The 21,094-nt window shown below is 49.7% G+C and overlaps 2 protein-coding genes across 4 annotated transcripts; one reads left to right on the top strand and one right to left on the bottom strand.

The window, feature by feature from the left end:
* Positions 1–218: 218 nt before the first annotated feature.
* On the bottom strand, positions 219–6,856 carry LOC130534202 (kynurenine 3-monooxygenase). Its single transcript, XM_057048214.1, has 15 exons — positions 6,727–6,856; positions 6,524–6,593; positions 6,260–6,357; positions 5,944–6,033; positions 5,546–5,594; positions 4,951–5,038; positions 3,241–3,406; positions 3,016–3,087; positions 2,525–2,646; positions 2,060–2,207; positions 1,927–1,984; positions 1,776–1,858; positions 1,537–1,638; positions 1,398–1,457; positions 219–734 (listed from the first exon to the last, which is right to left on the bottom strand). The coding sequence occupies exons 1-15, from the start codon at positions 6,784–6,786 to the stop codon at positions 588–590; spliced, it is 1,413 nt and encodes a 470-aa protein (XP_056904194.1). The 5' UTR covers positions 6,787–6,856; the 3' UTR covers positions 219–587.
* Positions 6,857–8,700: 1,844 nt separating this feature from the next.
* On the top strand, positions 8,701–20,670 carry ide (insulin-degrading enzyme). 3 transcript variants are annotated; one of them, XM_057048199.1, is made up of 26 exons: positions 8,701–8,856; positions 10,093–10,277; positions 10,757–10,964; positions 12,083–12,252; positions 12,940–13,062; positions 13,155–13,267; positions 13,393–13,555; positions 13,646–13,738; positions 13,818–13,909; positions 14,014–14,094; positions 14,390–14,493; positions 14,936–15,038; positions 15,114–15,236; positions 15,363–15,445; positions 16,046–16,190; positions 17,418–17,528; positions 17,614–17,734; positions 17,996–18,087; positions 18,405–18,516; positions 18,597–18,764; positions 18,843–19,115; positions 19,323–19,384; positions 19,695–19,767; positions 19,869–19,936; positions 20,026–20,147; positions 20,178–20,670. In XM_057048199.1, the coding sequence occupies exons 1-25, from the start codon at positions 8,771–8,773 to the stop codon at positions 20,119–20,121; spliced, it is 3,048 nt and encodes a 1,015-aa protein (XP_056904179.1). In that variant the 5' UTR covers positions 8,701–8,770; the 3' UTR covers positions 20,122–20,147; positions 20,178–20,670. The 3 variants fall into 3 exon arrangements, with proteins under 3 accessions (XP_056904179.1, XP_056904181.1, XP_056904180.1); XM_057048201.1 differs by lacking the exon at positions 20,178–20,670 and adding an exon at positions 9,840–9,949 and having other exon boundaries at positions 8,707–8,856; positions 20,026–20,171; XM_057048200.1 differs by lacking the exon at positions 20,178–20,670 and having other exon boundaries at positions 8,707–8,856; positions 9,840–10,277; positions 20,026–20,171.
* Positions 20,671–21,094: the final 424 nt, after the last annotated feature.

Raw genomic sequence — 21,094 nt, forward strand, 5'->3', positions numbered from 1 at the left:
CCCCCGCTGAAAACCACACTTGCTTCCAACCTGCAGCACGTTCATAACAGAAGCTAATGGTTGTGTCCCGGCAGGAGACCAACAAAGATGCGTAGAAGTTCTCATCAGCTGCCCCCCCCACCCCCACTGAAAATGGTTCATTACAGCTCTCGGCTCATTACATCCTTCGTTCTGATAAACAAAGACGGTGGCATAAAGGAAGATCGTTACAGGGAAGCTTTAGTTTTAGCTGAAAGGAGATAAACACGTTCATTTATTGCTTGGCTTCAATCAATCAAACATAGACATCATGTGGGTCTGTGGTCAGCGAGACACTTTCAGGCTCCGGAGAAACTTGCAGACGCTGTGAAAATGATCCAATTTGAAGGCTTGAAAACTCCCCGATGGGTTCCTTCAATTAAGGACTAATTATCTGAAATAATGAGTCAATCTGAGTGATCGTTTGGATTCGGGGTGATTACAGAGGCTCATTAATCGGCGTGTTCGCCGTGAGCTTCAGTCAAACTCTGATTAAAGGTCTGACTCTCGTGTCACCCACGTGTTTCACGCTTTATGCTTCGACTGGCTTGATTGACGGGAGGTGGCGTTCACGCCGCCCCGACCGCCATCAGTCGGCTCCACAGTTTCTCAGCCGGGCCGGCGAGCTTGTTGACGTCGGGAGGATTTTTAATGAGTACGCAGGCGACTCCCAACGCTGCCCCGGTCGCTCCCAGCAACAGGCCGCCGTTAATCACCTGCGGAGAAGAACGCCACCGGTCACCGAGCTTTTAATTCTCCAATTATGGCAACAGCAAAGGGCGACGACACATTCTCAGCTGTCCAGGTCACGAATGTTGAGGTGCACAAAGTGAGACAAATCGACATTTAAAAGCTCTTCACACACACACACACACACACACACACAGAGAAGATGAGCCTGTCAGTGCTCTGGACTGTGATTAACCTTGGAGCCAGGAGAGCACTCCAGACCCAGCAACACCTCCAGCTGAAAGCTTTTTACACCCAGGACAGAACCCTAAACACCATCGGTAATGCTGAGAACAGCAGCCGTGAGGAGCAGCGAGGAGTGGTCTGACCTTTACGCTGAAGAGAACAGACAACCAGGACACCAGAACCCCGGGAGGTGAGCATTTATGTTCATCTGTGTGCCACTAAGGACCCATAAGGTGGTCTAACCTCTCTGGAGACCCTCCAGTCTTCACCCTGCTGCAGGCTAAGCAGAAGCTATAAATCCCAGTTTACTCTGGTTAGCTGCTCCATGGTGCTAAGCTTGTGTGTGTGTGTCTGACTCTGTCCTACAGGATTTAATGTCCAAATGTCCAGCAGTGTTGGACCTTCTTGTCCTCACTGTCTCCGAGGTTATCTGCTCAGAAAAGCTCTCGGTCCTGTCTTTTTACCTTGTTTTGCCAGTGCCAGCGCTCCACGGCTTCATGGTAAGGTGTTCGAGTGAAGGTGACCTGTGAAGGATAAAAATGTCCCTGTGACGTCCAGTCTGAGGTGACAACGCTGCTGAAGCCACGGCGGGGTGGGACTAACCATTGTATAAAGAGGAATGATTGTCTTTGGCATGATGGCATACAGGAAGTTATCAAGGAGCTTCCTGAAGAGGAACCACCTGGAGTTGACGTGAGCTCGCATCTGGCAAATAGAGGAGAGTTAACCGGACTTCCTCCATGCAAACATCTCCAGTCCTCTGAGACCACTCAACAATGTCTCTCTGACAGACTATATTGCTGCACTGACCACCTCTTGACCATCGTAGGAATGTTTATCACCTCTACGTAGTTGTACATGGCCAGGTCGGCGATGGCGTGGTCGTCCGGGACCCGCACTCGCGTGTACTCAGGAAGTACGACACCTGCACACAGGAAGCTGAAGGTTACCCTGGTCCCCTCCCGAGTCCGGGTTTAGTTGAAGAGCACTTACTCAAATCCTCCTTGAACTGTTCCATCATTTCATCAAAAACCACACAGTCCTCAAAGCCCTGCAAAGCACCAGCCTGTCAGTCTCTGGTCAGGTCCAGGAGCTCTTCTCTTCCTGCCACTCATCTCTTACTCACAGCGTTCATCCCCTGCCCATAGAAGGGCACCACGGCGTGGGCCGCGTCGCCCATCAGCACGCATTTGTCCCCGATGTGATACGGGGAGCACTTGACCGACACCATGGCCTGCGCGGGCAATCGGAAGTAATCCCTCTTCAGAGCGTCTCTACGAGCCAACATGGAAACACATTATTGATTTAATGGTCAACAAATGCAACACGTGTGTGTGTGTGTGTGTGTGTGTGTGTGTGTGTGTGTGTGTGATGCTTGTGGGGAGGCAGAGACAGAGAGTCTGGCCATGCCTGCGTTAGCACGCCACATAAGGTTAGCCCGGTCGGGAGTGAGGGACGCCTGAGGCCTTCCTACAGCTCCTCCTGCCTGTGTGCTGCCAGCACATCGTTCACCTCCCATTAACGTCTGCCGCGTCCGCGGTTTCACACATGCCGGATGGCGGCTGGGGATGTCAGGAGGACAAACACTTACGCTCCGATTAGCGGTATTGTGTCGGGGAAGTAACGGTGGAAAAACTCCATGACTTCCTCCCCTGTGGTGATCTTCTCAAACTCCTCAAAGGGCATGAAGAGGGTGCAGGTAAAGGTCTTGTCCTGGTTCACAAAATCAAGTTAAAGGTCAAATTCACCGGAAACCTCATGTAAAAACACTCACACTGTCTGGAGACCCCCAGAAGACCTTAATGCACCATCGTTGTTGCCATGGCATCAGCAGTGGTGTGTGTGTGTGTGTGTGTGTGTGTGTGTGTGTGTTCCTCTGAAGCAGGACAGGAAGTGACAGCGTGTGCGCTGGTCTGTCCTGGTGCTGAGTCAGTGCTTTTAGAAAAGAAGATTAGGATGGAAAGGAGGAAAGCTCAGACTGGAGGTGGTGACAGTGAAGCGCTGCTGCATGGGGGGGGGGGGGGGGATCTGCAGGACGGAGACACAAACCCCAGAAGAGAAGAGAGATAAACTCGAGCTCACCAGGTTGGGCAGGGCGATCATCATGAAGGTGTTTCTGGGCCAGATGTGCAGGTAATTAGGCTCCATGGCAAACTGGAACCATGGGAAATGGAGTCAACATGCTCGTTGTGAAACGCACATGAAATGAATAAGACATTTATCCAACTTAATCTGTGATTTAGAACATGAAAGAGGGGGTCAAAGCACCAGGAAGGTGAAATCCCGAAGTCTTTAAGGTGGGCTGACCTCTCCGTGCACGGGGGGCATGGTGAGCTCCATGTAGCCGTGGGGGATGTACGTCTGGCTGTAGTTGAAGCGGCTGCGGCGGAGGAACTGCTTGCGGATGGCAGAAAAAGCTCCATCACAACCCACAATCAGGTCCGCCTGGATCTCCTGCACGGACCCGTCTGATCTGAGGAGCACAGCGGATCACCCACGTCACACCTGACACCGGATCCAGGAAAGATCTCTACCCTCCCAGATCTAGCTTGGATAACGTTGGGGCCCACGTGCACATGTTTGTTATCAGTCGAGGCGAGAATGGAAGCAGCTCATGGAGCCACGAATGCTCCCTCAGCCTACCAAAGCCTCCCTACACCCTCTGGAACCACGTGTCTGGTCTACCGATGGAGCATTTTTGACCTGTTTCTCTCCTTTTCTGTCCTGTCAGAGCCCGTCTTCTTCTTCTTCAGACGGTCCCTCACCTGTGGAGCTCCTTCAGGTTTCTCCTTCTCCCTAAATGGGTTTAAAGGTTTTCCTGACCGGGTTTGAGGGTCTTAGGACAGAGGGGCCACAACTGCAGCTTATAAAGCCTCTGAGGCAACAAACGTCCCTCAACTCTGAGACTAAAGTCCTGTAGTGTCACTGCTGACAGTTGGTGGACGCTCTGCTGTCCATGTCTACATGCTGTCCTTGTTCGTTTATGTCCAGGAAAGGAATGGATCCATCCGTTTCTTCATTGTGGGTGACCTGAACTGGTCCAGTGTGGTGCACGCTGATAAGGTGGTCCCCAATCTGTCGCGTGTCCTCGTTTGATGTCCTCCAGGTGGCGCGTCCACGGGCCTGGCCTGCAGATGTTGGGCTGCTTTTTTCTGTACATCTTCTATGAAAAAGCTGCACATGATAGCACACAGTGGGTCGCCCATAGCAACGCCTCCCCTCTGCTTATACACGGGGGCACCGAATTGGAAACAGGTGGACGTGGGGACATTCTGCAGCAGCTGAGACATGCGCGGCAGAGGTGTTTATTGAGGGACGTGGCTTCGACTGGGGTCCGGGAGCATAACAGCACCACATCATGAGATATGAATATTTCATTTCTGTTCCCTTGAGTTCTTTTGAGAGTTGTTTTGAATTGTCTCGGTGCCGTTCTGTCTCCATGAGGACAAGGTTCAAAATGTCTGTGAGGGATTTGGAGCGGTGGTAGTTGGCTGATGAATAATAAACACGTGATAAATAACAAAAACTGAACCGGTACCCTCCTCTACGGCTCGTCGGTGATAGTGCTCTAAACTTGTCCACATGCTAACGCTGTTGCTAAAATTAGCTCCTCGTGTGGCTTCTTCTGTGCAGTGGTGGTGATACAGGTGATAACAGGCAGCTCGTTAGCCTCAGTCAGCGCAGAGGTTTGGTATCCATCTGTCATTTATTGTGTAAATGTGTTTGTGCTGTCCCTCGTGGACGCTGAGGAGGTGTCGACCTTGGCAGGATGACTCCTCCTCGGTGACCATCCGCTGATATAAAGGTCACATTTCCAACGTGTGAAGAGGGCAGAGCGCCGTGGAAACGCGTCAGACACCTTTCAGGACACGTATCAGCTACTGGAACAAGTCGTCATCGTCTTGTGCGCGAGACCCAAGTGTGCAATTGTTTCCTCCTTCTTTGTCATCTCTGAGGGACAACTGGTAAAGAGCCTCATTTACTACCCAGACCTGTAAGTAGGACGGACTTGTGTACCTGGCAAAGGTCATCAGCCCCGTTTCAGCGCTCCAGTCCTGCAGTTTGTGGTCAAAGTTCAGCTGCATGTTTGGATACGTCTCCGCCTCTGTGAGAGCAAAACAGCACACGGGCCGACACATTAGGCAGGTTTCTTTACGCTGATTACGTTATTCATTTAGTTTTATCACTGGGTGACATGTTATCTAATGGATTGGAAACAAGATGGGGGAACTTCCAGGAGCCTCTAGGGGGGATCCAGGAGGAGATGTAAAGGGTTAAAGTGCTTTGATCATAACTAACCTTCCAAAATGCAAAATCAAGCTATTTGGAATACTCAAGCACAGATACGTACAGCTAGCTGCGCCGGATTGTTAGCATTTATGAGGATAATAATGTTTAGCTTTAGCTTGTAAATGGCAGATATTTCATTTCAAATGTTCCAGTTGATGCCTTTGGGCACGTCTTCTTTTTATTGGCTGGAAAATAATCATTTCCGTGGTGGAAAAATGCAAATGTTTAGCCTGAGTTGACCGGATTTCTGATGGATTCAAATAAAAGGGAGTGAGTGTGTGATTATTCTGCACAACGGAGGCAGGTAAAGAGGTGGTCTCACCTGTCAGCAGCTCCCTGTTCAGATTGGCTCGGTCGACTGACAGAATGAACTGCAACACAAAAGAGGGATTTTACTGACCTTTTGTCTGACTAAACCCTTATTTGGCTTCAGCAAATAAGTCAGCATTTTTGCTTTGCTCCTCTTATTTCTGTGCAGCAACGTGAAATAAAAGCCTCAGCAACGTCCAAAAGTCTCTTTTTAGTGATAAATAATGCAGAATCCCACAAATGAAATGGCTGACAGGTCTGCAGCTCATTAGCTGCCACTCGTTACCGTGTGTGGGAACATTTAAACAGGTTGTTCTCCAGCACGGTTTGATTTAACCTCACATGGGTTCACACAAATGCAACAAAATACACAAATACGACCCCTTCGGTTGGGGAGGGAGCGAAGCCTACCTGGCCTTTCTTGCCGTAGGGGATTGAGGATAGTTTTCCACTCGGGGAATGGATCATTCTGGCGTTCATCGGAATTCCCTGGGAGACAATCTGAGGAAAAGGGTGTGAATACAGATACATGTGAAGGTTGTGATCATCATTTAGGACACATAAGTTAGACGGATGAGCCTGAAACCGAAGCAGACACTCCAGGACGGGCTGGCGGCGCCTCGCCGGGTGGGAACGTTCAGTCCTGAACATGTTGGACCCAAGGACCAAATGCAGCAAACACATTCAGGAGCCCCAGAACCCGAGACAGTGAGGAGCGGGAGCTTACTTTCTCCTCCATGCCCACATGCTGCAGCGCCTGTCGGCCCCTGTGGGACAGAGCCAGGTTGATGCTGCGGCCCTTCATGTGTCTGGCCCGCCGGATATCTGAGGGGCATCACAGACAGGGAGTCAGGTGGGAAGACTTGGGAAAATACCTGGCCTGTTCCTGACTGAGGACTGTCTCAGGGAGGGGTGGGGAAGGGGGTGGGGAGGGAGAACAGTGAGGAGCTGGAGCCCCGTCAACAGTCCCGTAGGTGTGTTGCAGCACCACCTTCCCGAGCTTCAAATAGTTCCACTTGGAAGCCTCTTTTGGCAAAGAAGCAGGCGTTCAGAGCTCCGACCTGTGAGACAGAGAGTTCAACACCTCCTCAGGAAACGCTGGAGTCGTACTATCCGTCATCATCTGGCCCAGGCTCACTGAGTCCCCCCAACAAACAAACAAACAAACAAACAAACAAACATCCCATTTCTCACCAATCCTCCACCAACAACTGCCACCACTTTGCTGCTGGACCTGCTGGTTGTTTCCTCCATTGTGCTGATGGATCTGTGGTGACCTGAGCTGCTCCACAGGCCTCCACTCAAGGCAGAGGTAATGATTGAAGAGAGGAGGAGCACACACACACACACACACACACAGCTCAAAGGGCACACATCGGACCCTCATGTTCAGACAAGATCAACTTTGTTTCAACAGAACAATCCAAATAAATCTTTTTGAGACAGTTAACAATACCGTCTCACCTTAAGTGTCACCTTAAATTCAGCTATTATTGGCATTTATATGCTGCAAATGTCTTAAATGTTTACGAAATACTGAAATGTTCTTTCTTGCTTTGATCTAAGGGCTAACATCGACTCCATTGATAACGACCATCCCATAATTACATCTCACACCTGATCCACCTTTTCAAGTCTGCCAGAAAGACCAAAGCGTCCTCGTGTCCTCTGCAGTTCGTCTCCACGTCTCTGCTCCTGAAAGTGGGCCCCAGCCTGGCTAAGGTCGTGACCTTTCTCTCTAAACAGGCTCTGACCTGCAGTTAAAGCCAAAGGTCACAGAGACGCTGAGCTTTGCCCCATGATAAGAGCCCCAATCATTCAGCGGCGGTCCCTCACCTCAGGGTCATCACACACCTCAGGGTCAAAATAACTCTTTTTAGATTTAAGTTTTAATTTGGACCGTTAAAAAAAAGAGGCCATAAATAGATTTCTGACCTTTTAACCCTTCGTTCTTCTGGTCGCCACCTTTGTTCTTCTGATCAAAGTTCGATTGGTGCCTCAAACGGGTTATAAAACCATAAAAGTCTTTTACCAAAACTCATAATTTGATGTCATTTTAATTCATTCTACCTTAACTTTAAAGCACTCTGTGATGTTTTTGTGTTCATAATTTGACCTTGTAAATATGGATTTTTTTTTGTTATTCTTTTTTTGCTCCTTTATATAATTACTGCTAACTTTGTTTTCCTTTTGCATGCATTTCTTGTTTTGCTCTCGTCATGCTGGGAAGCTTAATTCAGCATGTAGGACAGGCATAAAGTTTTAGCATTACATAGCTTTTCGCTAACATTAGGGTAATGATTGTGGACTGATAGTTGTATCATGTGATAAGTGACCAAATAGATTCATCATCGTCAGTACTGAGAAAAAAAATACCATGTCAAATACAAAATGCAGCCAGGAGATTCTTTATTTCGTTTCTACAGATTCAATATTTTCACATTGGCTAAAAATTGTTAAAAGTTAAAAGTTGTGTCACCGAATACCCGCATCTGGCGCCATCTAGCGGCAGCAGGACAGGACAGCAGTTTTTCCAACGCCGGTTCCTATGTACGTCACACCTCAGCGGGGGCGGGGTCTCAAAGTTTGGTGACGTCAATTATATGCGACACAAACGTAATATATATATATTTTTTAAAAAACATAAGAAAATATATAAAATGCGTACTTTGGCCGGCTTTTCAATTACTTTCTATCTATTTTTACACCAAAACATACAGATTTTATTTCAATCAGTATTCCAACTGATTTGCAATATATAAACCCCAACGACAAATATTCTAACGGCAGCATTTTAGGAAAAGTAAAAAAAAAAAAAAAAAGGTAAAATAAATAAATAAAACCCCAAGCTATTGGAAATTAAAGAGGAACAATCCGGACATCACAAAAAAATTAGACCAAAATAAGAATTTCAACATTAGTAAAGGATCATAAACGGACCAATATTTAGGCGGTGCGCTGAGCGTATTGTGAACTATATACATAAGACATGCTAGTTGATAGCAGAGTCAGTTTGGTCAGATTATTCAGAAATAACAACAAAAATCCCCCAGTTTAAATAGTTTTTTTTACTCTATATACGTAAAGACGATTTTCTGAATCATGTCCATTAATCCGACTACAGGCATATATGCTTGAATCGTTAAATTTAATCACGCTCCGTTCTGGGATCGACTCCCTTTGCCTGTTCCAACATGGCGGCGTTAAAGCCGAGGTTTGTTTGTCACGGGTACAAAGTATGTGTAGCTGCATCACTCGAACGGCCCGGTACACCAGATATCTCCCGACAACTGCCAACGGTCCTTGGTTTAAACAGTATTTTAGGTAGGTTTTGTCACGCAAATATAATAGAGTTCTGAGTTCTGTACATGTGTGCTGTTACGTAATTGAACCAGAATGCATGCTAGCTGTATTCAAGCGAGCCGGCGTTTTGTTGACCCGAGCTCAGACCTGGTTAGCTTGACTGCTGCTCATGGTGGCGGCTAAAGCCATTAATGTGGCCAGTTTTGGTGTAGATGATAGACTCTAAAGCGCTTGATGAGAAATCAAGCGACGAGAAATTAAAGTCGAGTACGGGATAATACGAACAATGGAGAAAAACACGGCTGTGCGCGTTTAGCGGCGCGTGAGTTGCTAATGTGGGGAGCTAATGCTAGGCTGAATAGAATCAGGAGGAATTTCAAAGTAATTTTGTATCCACACTGTTGTTTTAATTCTACTTTTCTCTTTTAAACACCCAATGATGATGGTGATCTTTGATTTCAAGAGTCTCAATTCATCGTGTTTGATTTCGTCAGCAGTTAACCCTACGTTGTAATGTATAGCGTATATGTATATACACACACACCTATATTCCTCTCCCCAACCTAATAAACTCAGCTGTATAGTTCCAATTGTTCTTTATGACTGTCACAAACTCTGTCACACTTTCAAAAAGACGTGTTAGTATTTTTATAGCCGGTCATGGGGTGACCTACATAAAGATACGAGCTGGAAAAGTGCGCTTATCGTGGCCAGGTGCCTTCTAATTAGTCAATGTCTGAGCCTAGAAGTAATAATCTGTTTAATTTCAACATCGATTTAAAACAGCTCAATTGCCTTTACATGGCTGATGCACAGAACGCATACATTCATTTTAAGTCACTTTTAACCTTGGTGAAACAAAGATTCACACTAAAATGGGGCTAAACGGGTGCAATAATGTTCACTGGGAGGAAGTGAGAGCCAACCATACAGTGTAATATATATATATATATATATCTACAGCGTACTAATTTAGGACTGTCTTATGTCTGTTTTCCCTTTAGTGTGTCCCCTAATATTGCTGTAACAGCAGGCATGGTCCCAGCACAAGAGCAAAAACATTGGACTGTCTAAAACACATTTCTGACAGCTTTACTGTTGCAATCTGAAAGAGGTAAATGAAAGCGACGTATCGCAGCGGAAGCTTCTCGCGCGGTGCTGTCCTCCAGACATCCCAGATTGTCCCACAGTTGTAAAAGCGGAGCCCTCACTGGACAGAGTCCTGACTAAACAGAAGCTGCTTTCCCTCGGCTGCAGGCTGGTGTCATCCTTGCCTGTCAAAATGAGTGACCCAGCCGTAAAGATGGTGGTGGACGACATCATTCGCTCTCCTGAGGACAAACGCGTTTACAAAGGGCTGGAGTTCACCAACGGCCTGAAAGTGATGCTCATCAGCGACCCCACCACAGACAAATCCTCAGCGGCTCTGGACGTCCAAATAGGTGACCGCCTCTCATCACTATCACCTCACTTTTTCACTCAGACACGCAGGAAATACAGGTTTTTGATTTCCAGCCTGTGACTCTAAATAGGACTTTTATGACTCTTGGGTCACATTTGTTGTGAAATTTATGACTGGGTGTAGGTCAGCGGGTTAATGGCACGTTGGCTGGCAACCTGATACATTTTGCTCGTATCAATAATTAAGGAGGGGGAGGATTAATAAATGAGAGGAACTGTTAATATTTCACAGCCAAATCCCTGACAGGAGCCAAAACACCGCACTAGTTTTGTCAGTGTTCAGTGGTCTTTGGCTGTGTTGAGCTAACAGATCCGTTAGCATGATGTCAGCAGATGTGTAAAGGAAGCTGCACACCTCTGGTTCCTCACCCTGACTTCACAGGCACCTTTTCTCCACTCTGTCAGGATGTCGTGCTAGTCGTGCCGCAGCCTTCCCACCTCACGCTTTCTGTTCTCTCAGGTTCCTTATCGGACCCAGTGAACATCTCTGGCCTGGCGCACTTCTGTGAACACATGCTGTTCCTGGGAACCAAGAAGTACCCCAAAGAGAACGAATACAGCCAGTTTCTGAGCGAGCACGCCGGCAGTTCCAACGCCTTCACCAGCGGAGAGCACACAAACTATTACTTTGACGTTTCCCATGAGCACTTGCAAGGAGCCCTTGATAGGTAATTGGTTTGGAGTCATTTGTCTCGTGTCGTTTGTTGCATCTTATTACTTTGTTGTTTCCAGCTTTTTAAAAATGTAGGCTTCACCTTCCTCTGGCATTGCAGGTTATTGTTGGATGTGTTAATATATTAATAAGCAACCAAAGAGTCCTTCTGGGCCAAGTGTGTGTTGACAGAATAAGGTGTTCCGCTCAGCCTGTCCTGGTGTTAACGAGAGTGAGCTGCATCATTGTTGTCGCTCCGGTTTAGGTTACACAGACCCGTCTTCATTGCCTCCAGCACCAGCCAGTATAGATTCCCCCCCCCCGACCACATGCAGGGTGACACTGACATCCAGGCCCTGTGTGGGGGGGCATTCATGTGTTGGCTGTGGTCCACTGGAGATGACAGGAAGGTCCTAATGGGATAAACGTACCTGCTGCTAAATGAATGAAAGGCTGTGGCTGTGCTGTAGGCTAATTGCTCCTCTGTGCTGGTGGTTTGAAGGCCATCTGGACACTAGAGGGGAGGAAAGGACAGTTTAAATATTGATGACGAAGCGTCCGTAAATTAGGAAGGTGTAAATTAGGAAGGATCGCGCGTGTGGCTCGTTGCTGCCGTGTTTACATTTCAAACAGGCTTTTGCTATCATCTGAATCTGCCCTTTGAAGCGAGAGCTTTTATTTCCTACAGCAACATCGACCTTGTGGGTTCTTCATTTGCATGTCGGCTGTCGTCCCGTTTTCAAGGATTCAAATGGGTCTGTGTTTGCTCCCGTGGGTTTAAGCGGCCTCACACAACCGCCTCCTTTCACAGCTCCCAGCTGTTCGTTGGTAGCCTTGAGTTGGGGATTCAGACGTAGCTTCAAACCTGAAATTACCATTTACCTGCAACTTTTGCAGGATTGGCCCCCAGAATAGAGGAGAGCTCCCCTTCCAGGTCACATCAGGTGGCGGATCTCCAGATGCTCTTTAACTACCCTTTTATTCCCGAGGAGAGGAGGCGACACGCAGCAGCTCTTGCTGTGCAGCAGGAGGCTGCAGCAGCTCTTTAAGAAGCACTGTATAAAGAAGGGATTTGAAATTCCAAATGAGTGATTCCATACACGAATGCTGATTGTCCTTGTTGAATGTCTGCAGGTTTGCTCAGTTCTTCCTGTGCCCACTGTTCGACGAGAGCTGTAAAGACCGGGAGGTGAACGCTGTGGACTCTGAGCATGAAAAGAACCTGATGAACGATGCCTGGAGGCTCTTTCAGCTGGAGAAGGCCACTGGCAACCCTAAACACCCCTTCAGTAAATTTGGGACTGGTAGGAAAACCCCTATTGTACATCCTACATACTGCATGTTGGGCAGCGGAGGGGTGCCAGTTTAAGCAAGGCACCCGATCCCCAGCTCCTGCCCCCGGGGATTGGGCGCTGACTCCTGGGTGTAAACATGGTCCGGTGGGTGCAGACGTCAGCGTCTCCTCCTTCGACGTGATGCTGACGGTTAAACAAATGCAGCCGAGTCCATTTGCATGAGCAGCCTTTGACTTTGTTTATGGTTTGAATATAGACTTTTTTATAGGTTCTTCTGCTTGTGCAGTTGGACGTCGGAGGCTTTGCTTTGCTTTCGTGATTCGGATCTGGATGTAAATATTCCAGCTCCACATTTTCTCCTGTATTTTTCTCGTGTTTCACACCGTTTTGTGCCTGAACACCAATGTTGTTAGTATTTAAAGAGTAACGTGTCCTCCTCCTATATCCCAGAGAGAAGGACCTGACTGGGACGTGGGTTTGGAAGCGCTCTGAGCTCCCAGCAGCCACCTGATGGCAGTCTTGAATTGTGTAACTGCTCAGTTTAAAATAGAAAAGGCTCAACGGGCCTGAAGGTCGCGCCCTTCCGCCACCGTCATAATCTCCCCAGGATTTAGGCTTTCTTTGCTTTCCTGTGTCTCTCCATGTGAATCCATCGTCTAATGTGTGAAACGATGCGAATGTGACTCCATCTTTAAGGCAATAAACTGACCCTCGAGACCCGGCCGTCGAACGAGGGCGTCGATGTCCGTCAGGAGCTCCTTCAGTTCCATTCCGCCTATTATTCCTCCAACCTGATGGGACTGTGTGTGTTAGGACGAGGTGAGAGTTGGTGTCTGGCTTCCTCTGTGCTGTTTTCAGCATCTTCAAATATGTCATTTGACTAAAACCCCCGACTGCTGGTTAATCCACAGAGTCCTTGGATGAGCTAACATCCATGGTGGTTCAACTGTTTGGAGAGGTGGAGAACAAGAACGTGCCCATCCCAGAATTCCCTGAGCATCCTTTCCAAGAGGAACAACTCAGAGTCAGTTTTGAATGAGGCCTTGGCTGTGAACGTGATCGTTTTAACTCTTCCAGTGACTCTGACTGCACGTTATCACTAGTTCTGAGTATTGAGCAGTAAAAATACCCTTATTGCCTCAACCACAGCAATTCTACAAGGTGGTGCCTGTTAAGGACATCAGGAACCTGTATGTGACCTTCCCCATCCCAGACCTTCAGAAGTATTACAAGTCTAACCCAGGGCATTATCTGGGACACCTGATTGGTCACGAAGGACCTGGAAGTTTATTATCTGAGCTGAAATCTAAAGGTTAGTCAAAGCCACCCACACGGATGGCTGTTTCCCCTCCTAGCCCCCCTCAGTGCCTCCTGGGTGCCTCACTCTGGGTGTGTTTTCAAGGCTGGGTCAACACACTCGTCGGAGGGCAAAAGGAAGGAGCCCGTGGGTTCATGTTCTTCATCATCAACGTGGACCTGACGGAGGAGGGTCTCTGTGAGTAACGAAGCAAATTCCCCCTCTGCTCCCATCTGCTGCCCAAGGTTGCTGTTCTTTACCTGGTTTTTTTCTGCAGTGCACGTGGAGGACATCATATTCCACATGTTTCAGTATATCCAGAAGCTCCGCACCGAGGGGCCCCAGGAGTGGGTGTTTCAGGAGTGCAAAGTAATTAACGTGTTCTAACGAGCCCAACATTTGCGCCTGGCTGACACGACCACACGACTACTGTCGTGACTCCCACCCTCTGAAATTTGTCTCCCTTTTTGTAGGATTTAAACAAAGTGGCCTTCAGGTTCAAGGACAAGGAGCGACCCCGGGGCTACACTTCCAAAGTGGCTAGTTTACTGCATGTACGTCCAGGGAGACACACTTTAGCTGCGCGCGTGTGTGTGTGTGTGTGTGTGGACGGGATGAAATGAGGCTTTAGATGGCACAGGGAGCTTTAATTAAATACATCATGAGATTTAGAGTTTTCAGACCAGCGTTAATTAAAATTATTGCAATATTCAAGAGAAGTTAAAACTCAAACGACGTGACTTCTTCTGTTATCCAAGTTCAAGAGAAACGTGCTATAATTCCAAATGTCTTTGTAGCAGGTTTGTTACATTTGAGTGTGGTGTTGACTGTCCTGCGTGTCTGCTTCAGTACTACCCTCTGAAGGAGGTTCTGGCAGCAGAGTACCTCCTGGAAGACTTCAGACCGGACCTGATCGAAATGGTGCTGGATAAGCTGAGACCAGAATATGTCAGGTTAGTGCAAGAACCTCAGCACCAAGTCTGGATCATATCCTCACGTGTTGGCCATACATGGCCCAAGTGCTGCAGGAACACTAAACACCAGGAAGGAGCATTTTGGAGCAAACTAGTTCCAAAATATTCCCTGATCAGTCTCCTCTTTACTGAACGGCCCTTTTAAACTTGGGGTTTTTGCTTTGCTACTAATGAAGCCAGTAATGTAGGTGACATTAGTGGAATTCAGGTGGCCTCTTTAAAGAGTTGGCAGCTATGATAAGAGGTAATGTGTCCTACCTTCATGTGAAAAGCAGCTTTCATTGCCCAAGTGAAGCAGGTCTGACCTGGAGTGCTAACGGCTAATGCTAGCTCCTCTCCTGTGGAGAGTTTCCAGTCTGGAGAGACCTGACAAGCTCGGACACACATGGCATCAAAGTGCTTCCTTCTCGTTTGTTTCTAGAGTGGCAGTGGTGTCAAAGTCATTTGAAGGGCAGACCGATAAAACGGAGGAGTGGTACGGCACGCAGTACAAGCAGGAGGCCATCTCTGATGCAACGGTCAAGGTGCTTTTCTGGCGTCTAAGAGAAGCGGGAATAAGGGGAGGACCTTGACAGACATTGCTTTGCTCTTCATTTCAGAAATGGGCAGATGCGGACCTCAATGGCAAGTTCAAATTACCCATGAAGAATGAGTTCATCCCGACCAACTTTGAGATCTACCCTCTGGAGAAAGAGTCTCCATCAGTGCCCACGCTGATCAAGGCAAGTGTTCCTGCTTTCCCGTGGAAACGAGGTTCTAATTATTGGTTTATGTGTCAGCGAAATAAGGGATGGATGCGGATGAGAGCCGCACCCCTGCTGAGGTGACCTGGTGCTTGCTTCTTCTAGGACACTGCCATGAGCAAGGTGTGGTTCAAGCAGGACGACAAGTTCTTTCTGCCCAAAGCGTGTCTGAACTTTGAGTTCTTCAGGTGAGTGAGACACGAATTAAAGATGGCGACCGGTTTCCATGGAGATGGTTATGAGCAGTAAATTCATTTTTGATCAGGAAAGGAGGATTTGTCCTGTAAACCTAAGTTTAAAGAAGCATTTCTTTTCATTGAAAGTGTAATATTTAGCCATCAGCACACCGATCTGATAGACCAACACCAGTTGTTTGATGTATGGACGGTGTCTTAGGGCACCGATGCGCTCAGTGACAACTTTATTGTCCGTCAGATGGTGACAGAGCCACAAGGATGTTAAACACATTCAAACCAGTGAGACATGACTGAGTCGGTTCTGACCTGTCACTGTGTGAGGGACAATAAAGCTTCTGGACTCTTAATCGAGGGACGTCCTCATAAATCTGAGCGGTCTCACAGGACCTCTAGTGGTCGTTGGTGGTAGTCAGCGTTAAACACTGGCAGAAAAAGGCTTGAGAATATTTTGGATGAGCAGAACACGCGTGTGAACCCTCACGCGATGCTTAAGCTCGCTCATCGTCGGCCGGCCTCTGTAATCCCGGCGGTAGAGAAGAACTGCTCCACCCTCTTGTCTGCTTCATTTGACCACTGCCATTTTCTCTACAGCCCCTTTGCGTATGTGGACCCGTTGCATTGTAACATGGCATATTTATACCTGGAGCTCCTCAAGGACTCCCTCAACGAGTATGCATATGCAGCCGAGCTAGCTGGCTTGAACTATGACCTCCAAAATACCGTCTATGGGATGCATGTAAGTATTCACTCCCTGTTCCCCTTTCCCGCTGCATCCCAGGCCTAATTCAGCCCACCTTTCCTGTCCCGCTCTGGGCTTCTACGGGTCATTTTTAATCCTCTTTGTCCAACGTGGAAGATGAGACAGAACCTGTCACATGGAACTCATTTGTCTGTGCTGTCTTCATCCTGCCTGCTCTGTTAGTTTGTGCGAGGAGCCTCATCCCGCCTGTTTCCCCACCCTGAACAACCTCTTTCTTCTTCTTCTCTTTCCATTCATTCACCTTCCATTAAATCGGCAGACTGCAGCAGGCTACAGTCACGTCTCCTTTGAACGTGCACATGTGACAAACGGGGTGAAAGAGGCACTGACAGAGGCTCTTAAATAACAATTATGGGATAGAAAAGCTGGTGACGAGGCTGCATATACATACTCTTTGTTGCATTCTTCTCCTCCGCTGTGTTCCCTCATAATTCCAACCAGCCTCTTGTTTTTATCTCTCCTCCCTTCTCCTCCATCAGTCGCTACCTTTATGCAGATCCCCTGCACTGCAACATGACCTACTTGTTGCTCAGGTTACTGAAGGATGATTTAAAAGAGTATACATATGCAGCCCGCCTGGCCGGGCTGGTGTACGGCGTAGCCTCAGGGATGAATGCCGTCCTCGTAAGTAAGCCGTGTGAAGGGACGCCAGGCTTTGTGCCAAGGAAAAGGGCTGATTTTGAGGTCCTGGGGTGTGGGGGTGGCATGGCTTTGAGAAGGTCTTCTACTAACCTGGCGTTGCTGCTGTCTCTGCTAACGCTAACCTGATGGCTAAAATTAAAAACATCTCATTTTGAGTCTCATTGAAGCACGTGTGTGTGTGTGTGTGTGTGAAACAGCCTCTAAGTGAAGCATGTGTGCAGTGCTGGGGGGCGGGGGGCGGGGTTACTGTCACTCAGCACCTTCATCGGCTCCTCTCACCTGCCTGGTGACTCGGCCGTGACGCCCGTGGCGGCGTGAAGGGCGGCTGGTCAGCAGGCGGCAGAGGAGATGTGCCAACAGGGAGGAGTAGGAGGAGTTTGTAGCCCTGCAGATATTAGCTGAACCATGATTGTCCACAGGTGGGGGGGGGCATTAGAGAGCAGCGACCTGCTGCTACACCCCATCAGTGACGCTCGCCGCTCCTTCCAAGCCTCTAGAACAGTAGCGCGAGCTCTGGAGACGCCCTGTAACAAACCTCTGCCCTGTCTCTGTCGGCTCCAGCTGTCAGTCAAAGGCTACAACGACAAACAGCACATCCTCTTGAAGAAGATCGTGGAGAAGATGGCCACCTTTGAGATCGACGAGAAGCGCTTTGACATCATCAAGGAAGCGGTGAGTGGGACCACGCGGGAGGGCCAGAAGTGTTGAGGCGGGGCCCCTTTTTAACACCCTGCCCTCTTCTCTCGCCCCCCTGCAGTACATGAGGTCCTTAAATAACTTCCGAGCCGAGCAGCCTCACCAGCACGCCATGTACTACCTCCGTCTGTTGATGACAGAGGTCGCTTGGACCAAAGACGAGCTCAGAGAAGCTCTGGACGGTGAGACGGTGCTTTCACTCCTCCATGTTTGAAACGCTTGGGCCCAGTTCAAGTCTTTCCTGACTCCCAGTAAGGCTCATTTCATCCCAATCCTGTCTTTGGTGACTGGGTTGACAGGAACGCCTTTGACGCCCAGTCAGTTACCAGCTTGTCCTCCTCGCTGCCCCCCCCCCCCGGTCTGAGGCCCGGCCCACACTCGCGTGTGTTTCCTGTGTCGCGGGTCACTTCTTCCTGATTGACCGCTGCTGTCTGTCATTCCAGATGTGACTCTTCCGCGCCTCAAGGCCTTCATACCTCAGCTGCTGTCCCGGTTACACATCGAAGCTCTTCTCCATGGCAACATCACCAAGGAGGTTGGTCACTCTGGTTGCTACCAGCTGGATTTCACGTCATCTTTACAACCTTTGGGCGAATGCGTTGGGTTCTTCTGTGTGTGCAACAGTGTGTTGGCCAAGGCCACATTTGCATCGTTTGTGTTGAGCCCTGATAAGAAAAACGAGTGATAAGAGAGGATAGAGAGAAGCTGCCGAGGGAAACCCGGTGTGGGAGAACTGGAGCTTAACGGAGTCATTGAGTAATCGAGGAGTGATGATGTCAGGAACACGAGTCGGTTAAAGCGCCGAGTCACATGACCCTCCGCTAACGCCTGTTGTGATTGTGTGGTCGCCAGTCGGCTCTTGGCATGATGCAGATGGTAGAGGACACACTCATCGAGCACGCTCATACCAAGCCCCTCCTCCCCAGCCAGCTGATCCGCTACAGAGAGGTGCAGATCCCCGATGGTGGGTCCCTCACACACACACACACACACACACACGCTCACAGAGGAGCGGGGTAACCAACCCGTGGACGCCCTCCTCAGGTGGCTGGTACGTTTACCAGCAGAGGAACGAGGTCCACAACAACTGCGGCATCGAGATCTACTACCAGACGGACCTGCAGGCCACCCACGAGAACATGCTGCTGGAGCTCTTCTGCCAGATCATCTCGGAGCCCTGCTTCAACACCCTCCGCACCAAAGAGCAGCTGGGTGAGTGCGCACGCCCCTCACGTGCACCCCGAGGTCTTCGGGGGCTCCTCCGGTGACCCCCGGTCCGGTCTCCCTCAGGCTACATCGTGTTCAGCGGGCCTCGGCGGGCCAACGGCGTCCAGGGGCTGCGCTTCATCATCCAGTCAGAGAAGGCTCCCCACTACCTGGAGAGCCGGGTGGAGGCCTTCCTGTGCACCATGGAGAAGGCGGTGGAGGAGATGAGCGAGGAGGCCTTCCAGAAGCACATCCAGGCTCTGGCCATCCGCCGCCTGGACAAGCCCAAGAAGCTGTCGGCAGAGTGCGGCAAGCACTGGGGGGAGATCATCTCCCAGCAGTACCACTTTGACAGAGGTGACCGCCACCACCTGCTGAACCCTGTTCACCAGGCACAGCTTTCTCCTTAATTAATAAAGGCCTGTTTCACTTCATGGGGGGGGCAAGTGGGTGTCCCCATATGTCCCAGTGGACAGCAGTCTGTCCTCGCCTCCCCCCGTCCTCGCCTCCCCCCGTCCTCAGGTGGAAGCAGCCGCTAAGTTTGTTTGTTCTGTGGTGTTGCAGATACCATTGAAGTGGCCTATCTGAAGACCCTGACCAAGGACAACGTAATGCAGTTCTACACAGTAAGTGTTCCAGCCTGACCCCCCCCCCCCCCCGAGTCTGGACCCCCCGAGCCTGGACAGGAAGGTGCTGAGACCCCAGGGTCCACGGTCCTTTATGTCCCGGCTCCTTAAAATGGCCTTTTAAACGGGCAAGACTCCGTCCTCGCTGTGGAGGAGCCGGTGACGCAGGGCGGCTCTGAAGCTCGTGCACGAGCCTGTCGTGTGACACGTGCACGAGCCTGTCGTGTGACACGTGCACGAGCCTGTCGTGTCAGACGTGCACCGTGCCCTGTTGTTAATCCTGCTCTAATCACGACCGTGTTTCCGGCAGGAGCGGCTGGCGGTCGGCGCCCTGAAGAGGCACAAGGTGTCCGTGCACGTCCTGTCCAGAGAGATGGACTCCTGTGAGTGTAGCGCACGTGGGCAGCCAGCTGTGTGTGTGTGTGTGTGTGTGTGTGTGTGTGTGTTGTTGACGGTGCTGTGTGTGTGTGTGTGTGTTCACCAGGTCCAGTGGTGGGAGAGTTCCCTGCTCAGAATGATGTCAACTTGGCCCCGGCCCCCTCCCTCCCACAGGTGACGCAACACCAGGTTACCTGGACTAATTACCATGGAAACGGGCTCTTTGTTGACCCCTCCCTCCCTCTCTCCTTCCCTCCCTGCAGCCGTCGCTGGTTCAGGACATGACGGAGTTCAAGCGGAGCCTCCCTCTCTTCCCTCTGGTCCGACCCCACATCAACTTCATGGCCGCCAAACTGTGAGCGTGGCCGCCGCCACGCGGCACCAGCGGGGGGGCGGCGACTGCGTGTGCGCGCGTCGGGGGGGGGGCGGCGACTGCGTGCGTGCGTCGGGGTGGGTGCTTGTTTGTGTTTGCATGTGTGGTGGAAAAAGCTGCTTTAATGGATGCTCCGAAGCTGAAGAGCGTATTTAGTCCCAGTTGCCCGTGGTAGAGGTCACACCCCAGCCGCATCGTGTCCGGCGCCGTTTTAAAGGAAATGAAACGAAGGCGCCGCCGCCTCCATGAAGGTTCTTTCTTTTTTTGTGAAAACACTCCTGAAACAGGTGGAAAGTCCCAACACACACGTATGCATTTCTGAAGGATCTCTGCGTTCACACCGATGGTTTCACTGCCGGCGGTTCGCCATGGCAACCACAATTCAGAAAAGGTTTTACTTGGTTTTAATAGGATTTTACAGCAGCGTGTCACCGAGACATCTCAGGGGTACCTCCATGCTTTGGTTTTTTTGTTTTGTTTTTTAAATATTCAATTTTACTGGTGATTGAATTAAAATAAAATTTTATCAGTCTGACGGGATGTGGTGATTTTCCTCCTCCGGTGTATCGGCTCGTGCCTTTTCCGCGGCTCCTCTGACCGAGCTGCCTCCGGAAGCATCCGCGTCGAATCGAACGCACTTTTCTCGCCGAGCAATAACGGCGCGGAGCAGTGGGAGGAGCCTGTGACGCTGCGACCGCCGCCGGCAGCTTCGCCAACGAGGTCGCACGCCGGCGTCGTGGTGGAGGTCGATACTGAGCTGGAGCGAGGCATCAGATGTTCGGCCACGTTATGGGGGGGGGGGGGGCGGTCCGCAGGACCCGCCACCGTTCCTTGAAGTTTGGGCCGTTTAGATGACAGGAAAAGGCAAGTCGATCATCACTTCCTGTCTGAGCGTGTAGAAGAATCTAGCAACATATACGACTGTTTATCATATTTAAGGTGTGTGTGTGTGGGGGGGG

Source organism: Takifugu flavidus, chromosome 11 (genome assembly GCF_003711565.1).
Source record: "Takifugu flavidus isolate HTHZ2018 chromosome 11, ASM371156v2, whole genome shotgun sequence".
Lineage (NCBI taxonomy): Eukaryota > Metazoa > Chordata > Actinopteri > Tetraodontiformes > Tetraodontidae > Takifugu > Takifugu flavidus.

Coding starts and splice junctions, on each gene's coding strand:
- LOC130534202 (XM_057048214.1), bottom strand. CDS start 6,786: ATGGAGGAAACAACCAGCAGGTCCAGCAGCAAAGTGGTGGCAGTTGTT. Junction 2,647..3,015: donor TGATCGCCCTGCCCAACCTG/GTGAGCTCGAGT, acceptor TTTGTGAACCAG/GACAAGACCTTTACCTGCAC. Junction 1,985..2,059: donor ATGGGCAGGGGATGAACGCT/GTGAGTAAGAGA, acceptor GGTGCTTTGCAG/GGCTTTGAGGACTGTGTGGT.
- ide (XM_057048199.1), top strand. CDS start 8,771: ATGTGTAGCTGCATCACTCGAACGGCCCGGTACACCAGATATCTCCCG. Junction 14,095..14,389: donor AAGTGGCTAGTTTACTGCAT/GTACGTCCAGGG, acceptor TGTCTGCTTCAG/TACTACCCTCTGAAGGAGGT. Junction 18,088..18,404: donor ATGGCAACATCACCAAGGAG/GTTGGTCACTCT, acceptor TGTGGTCGCCAG/TCGGCTCTTGGCATGATGCA.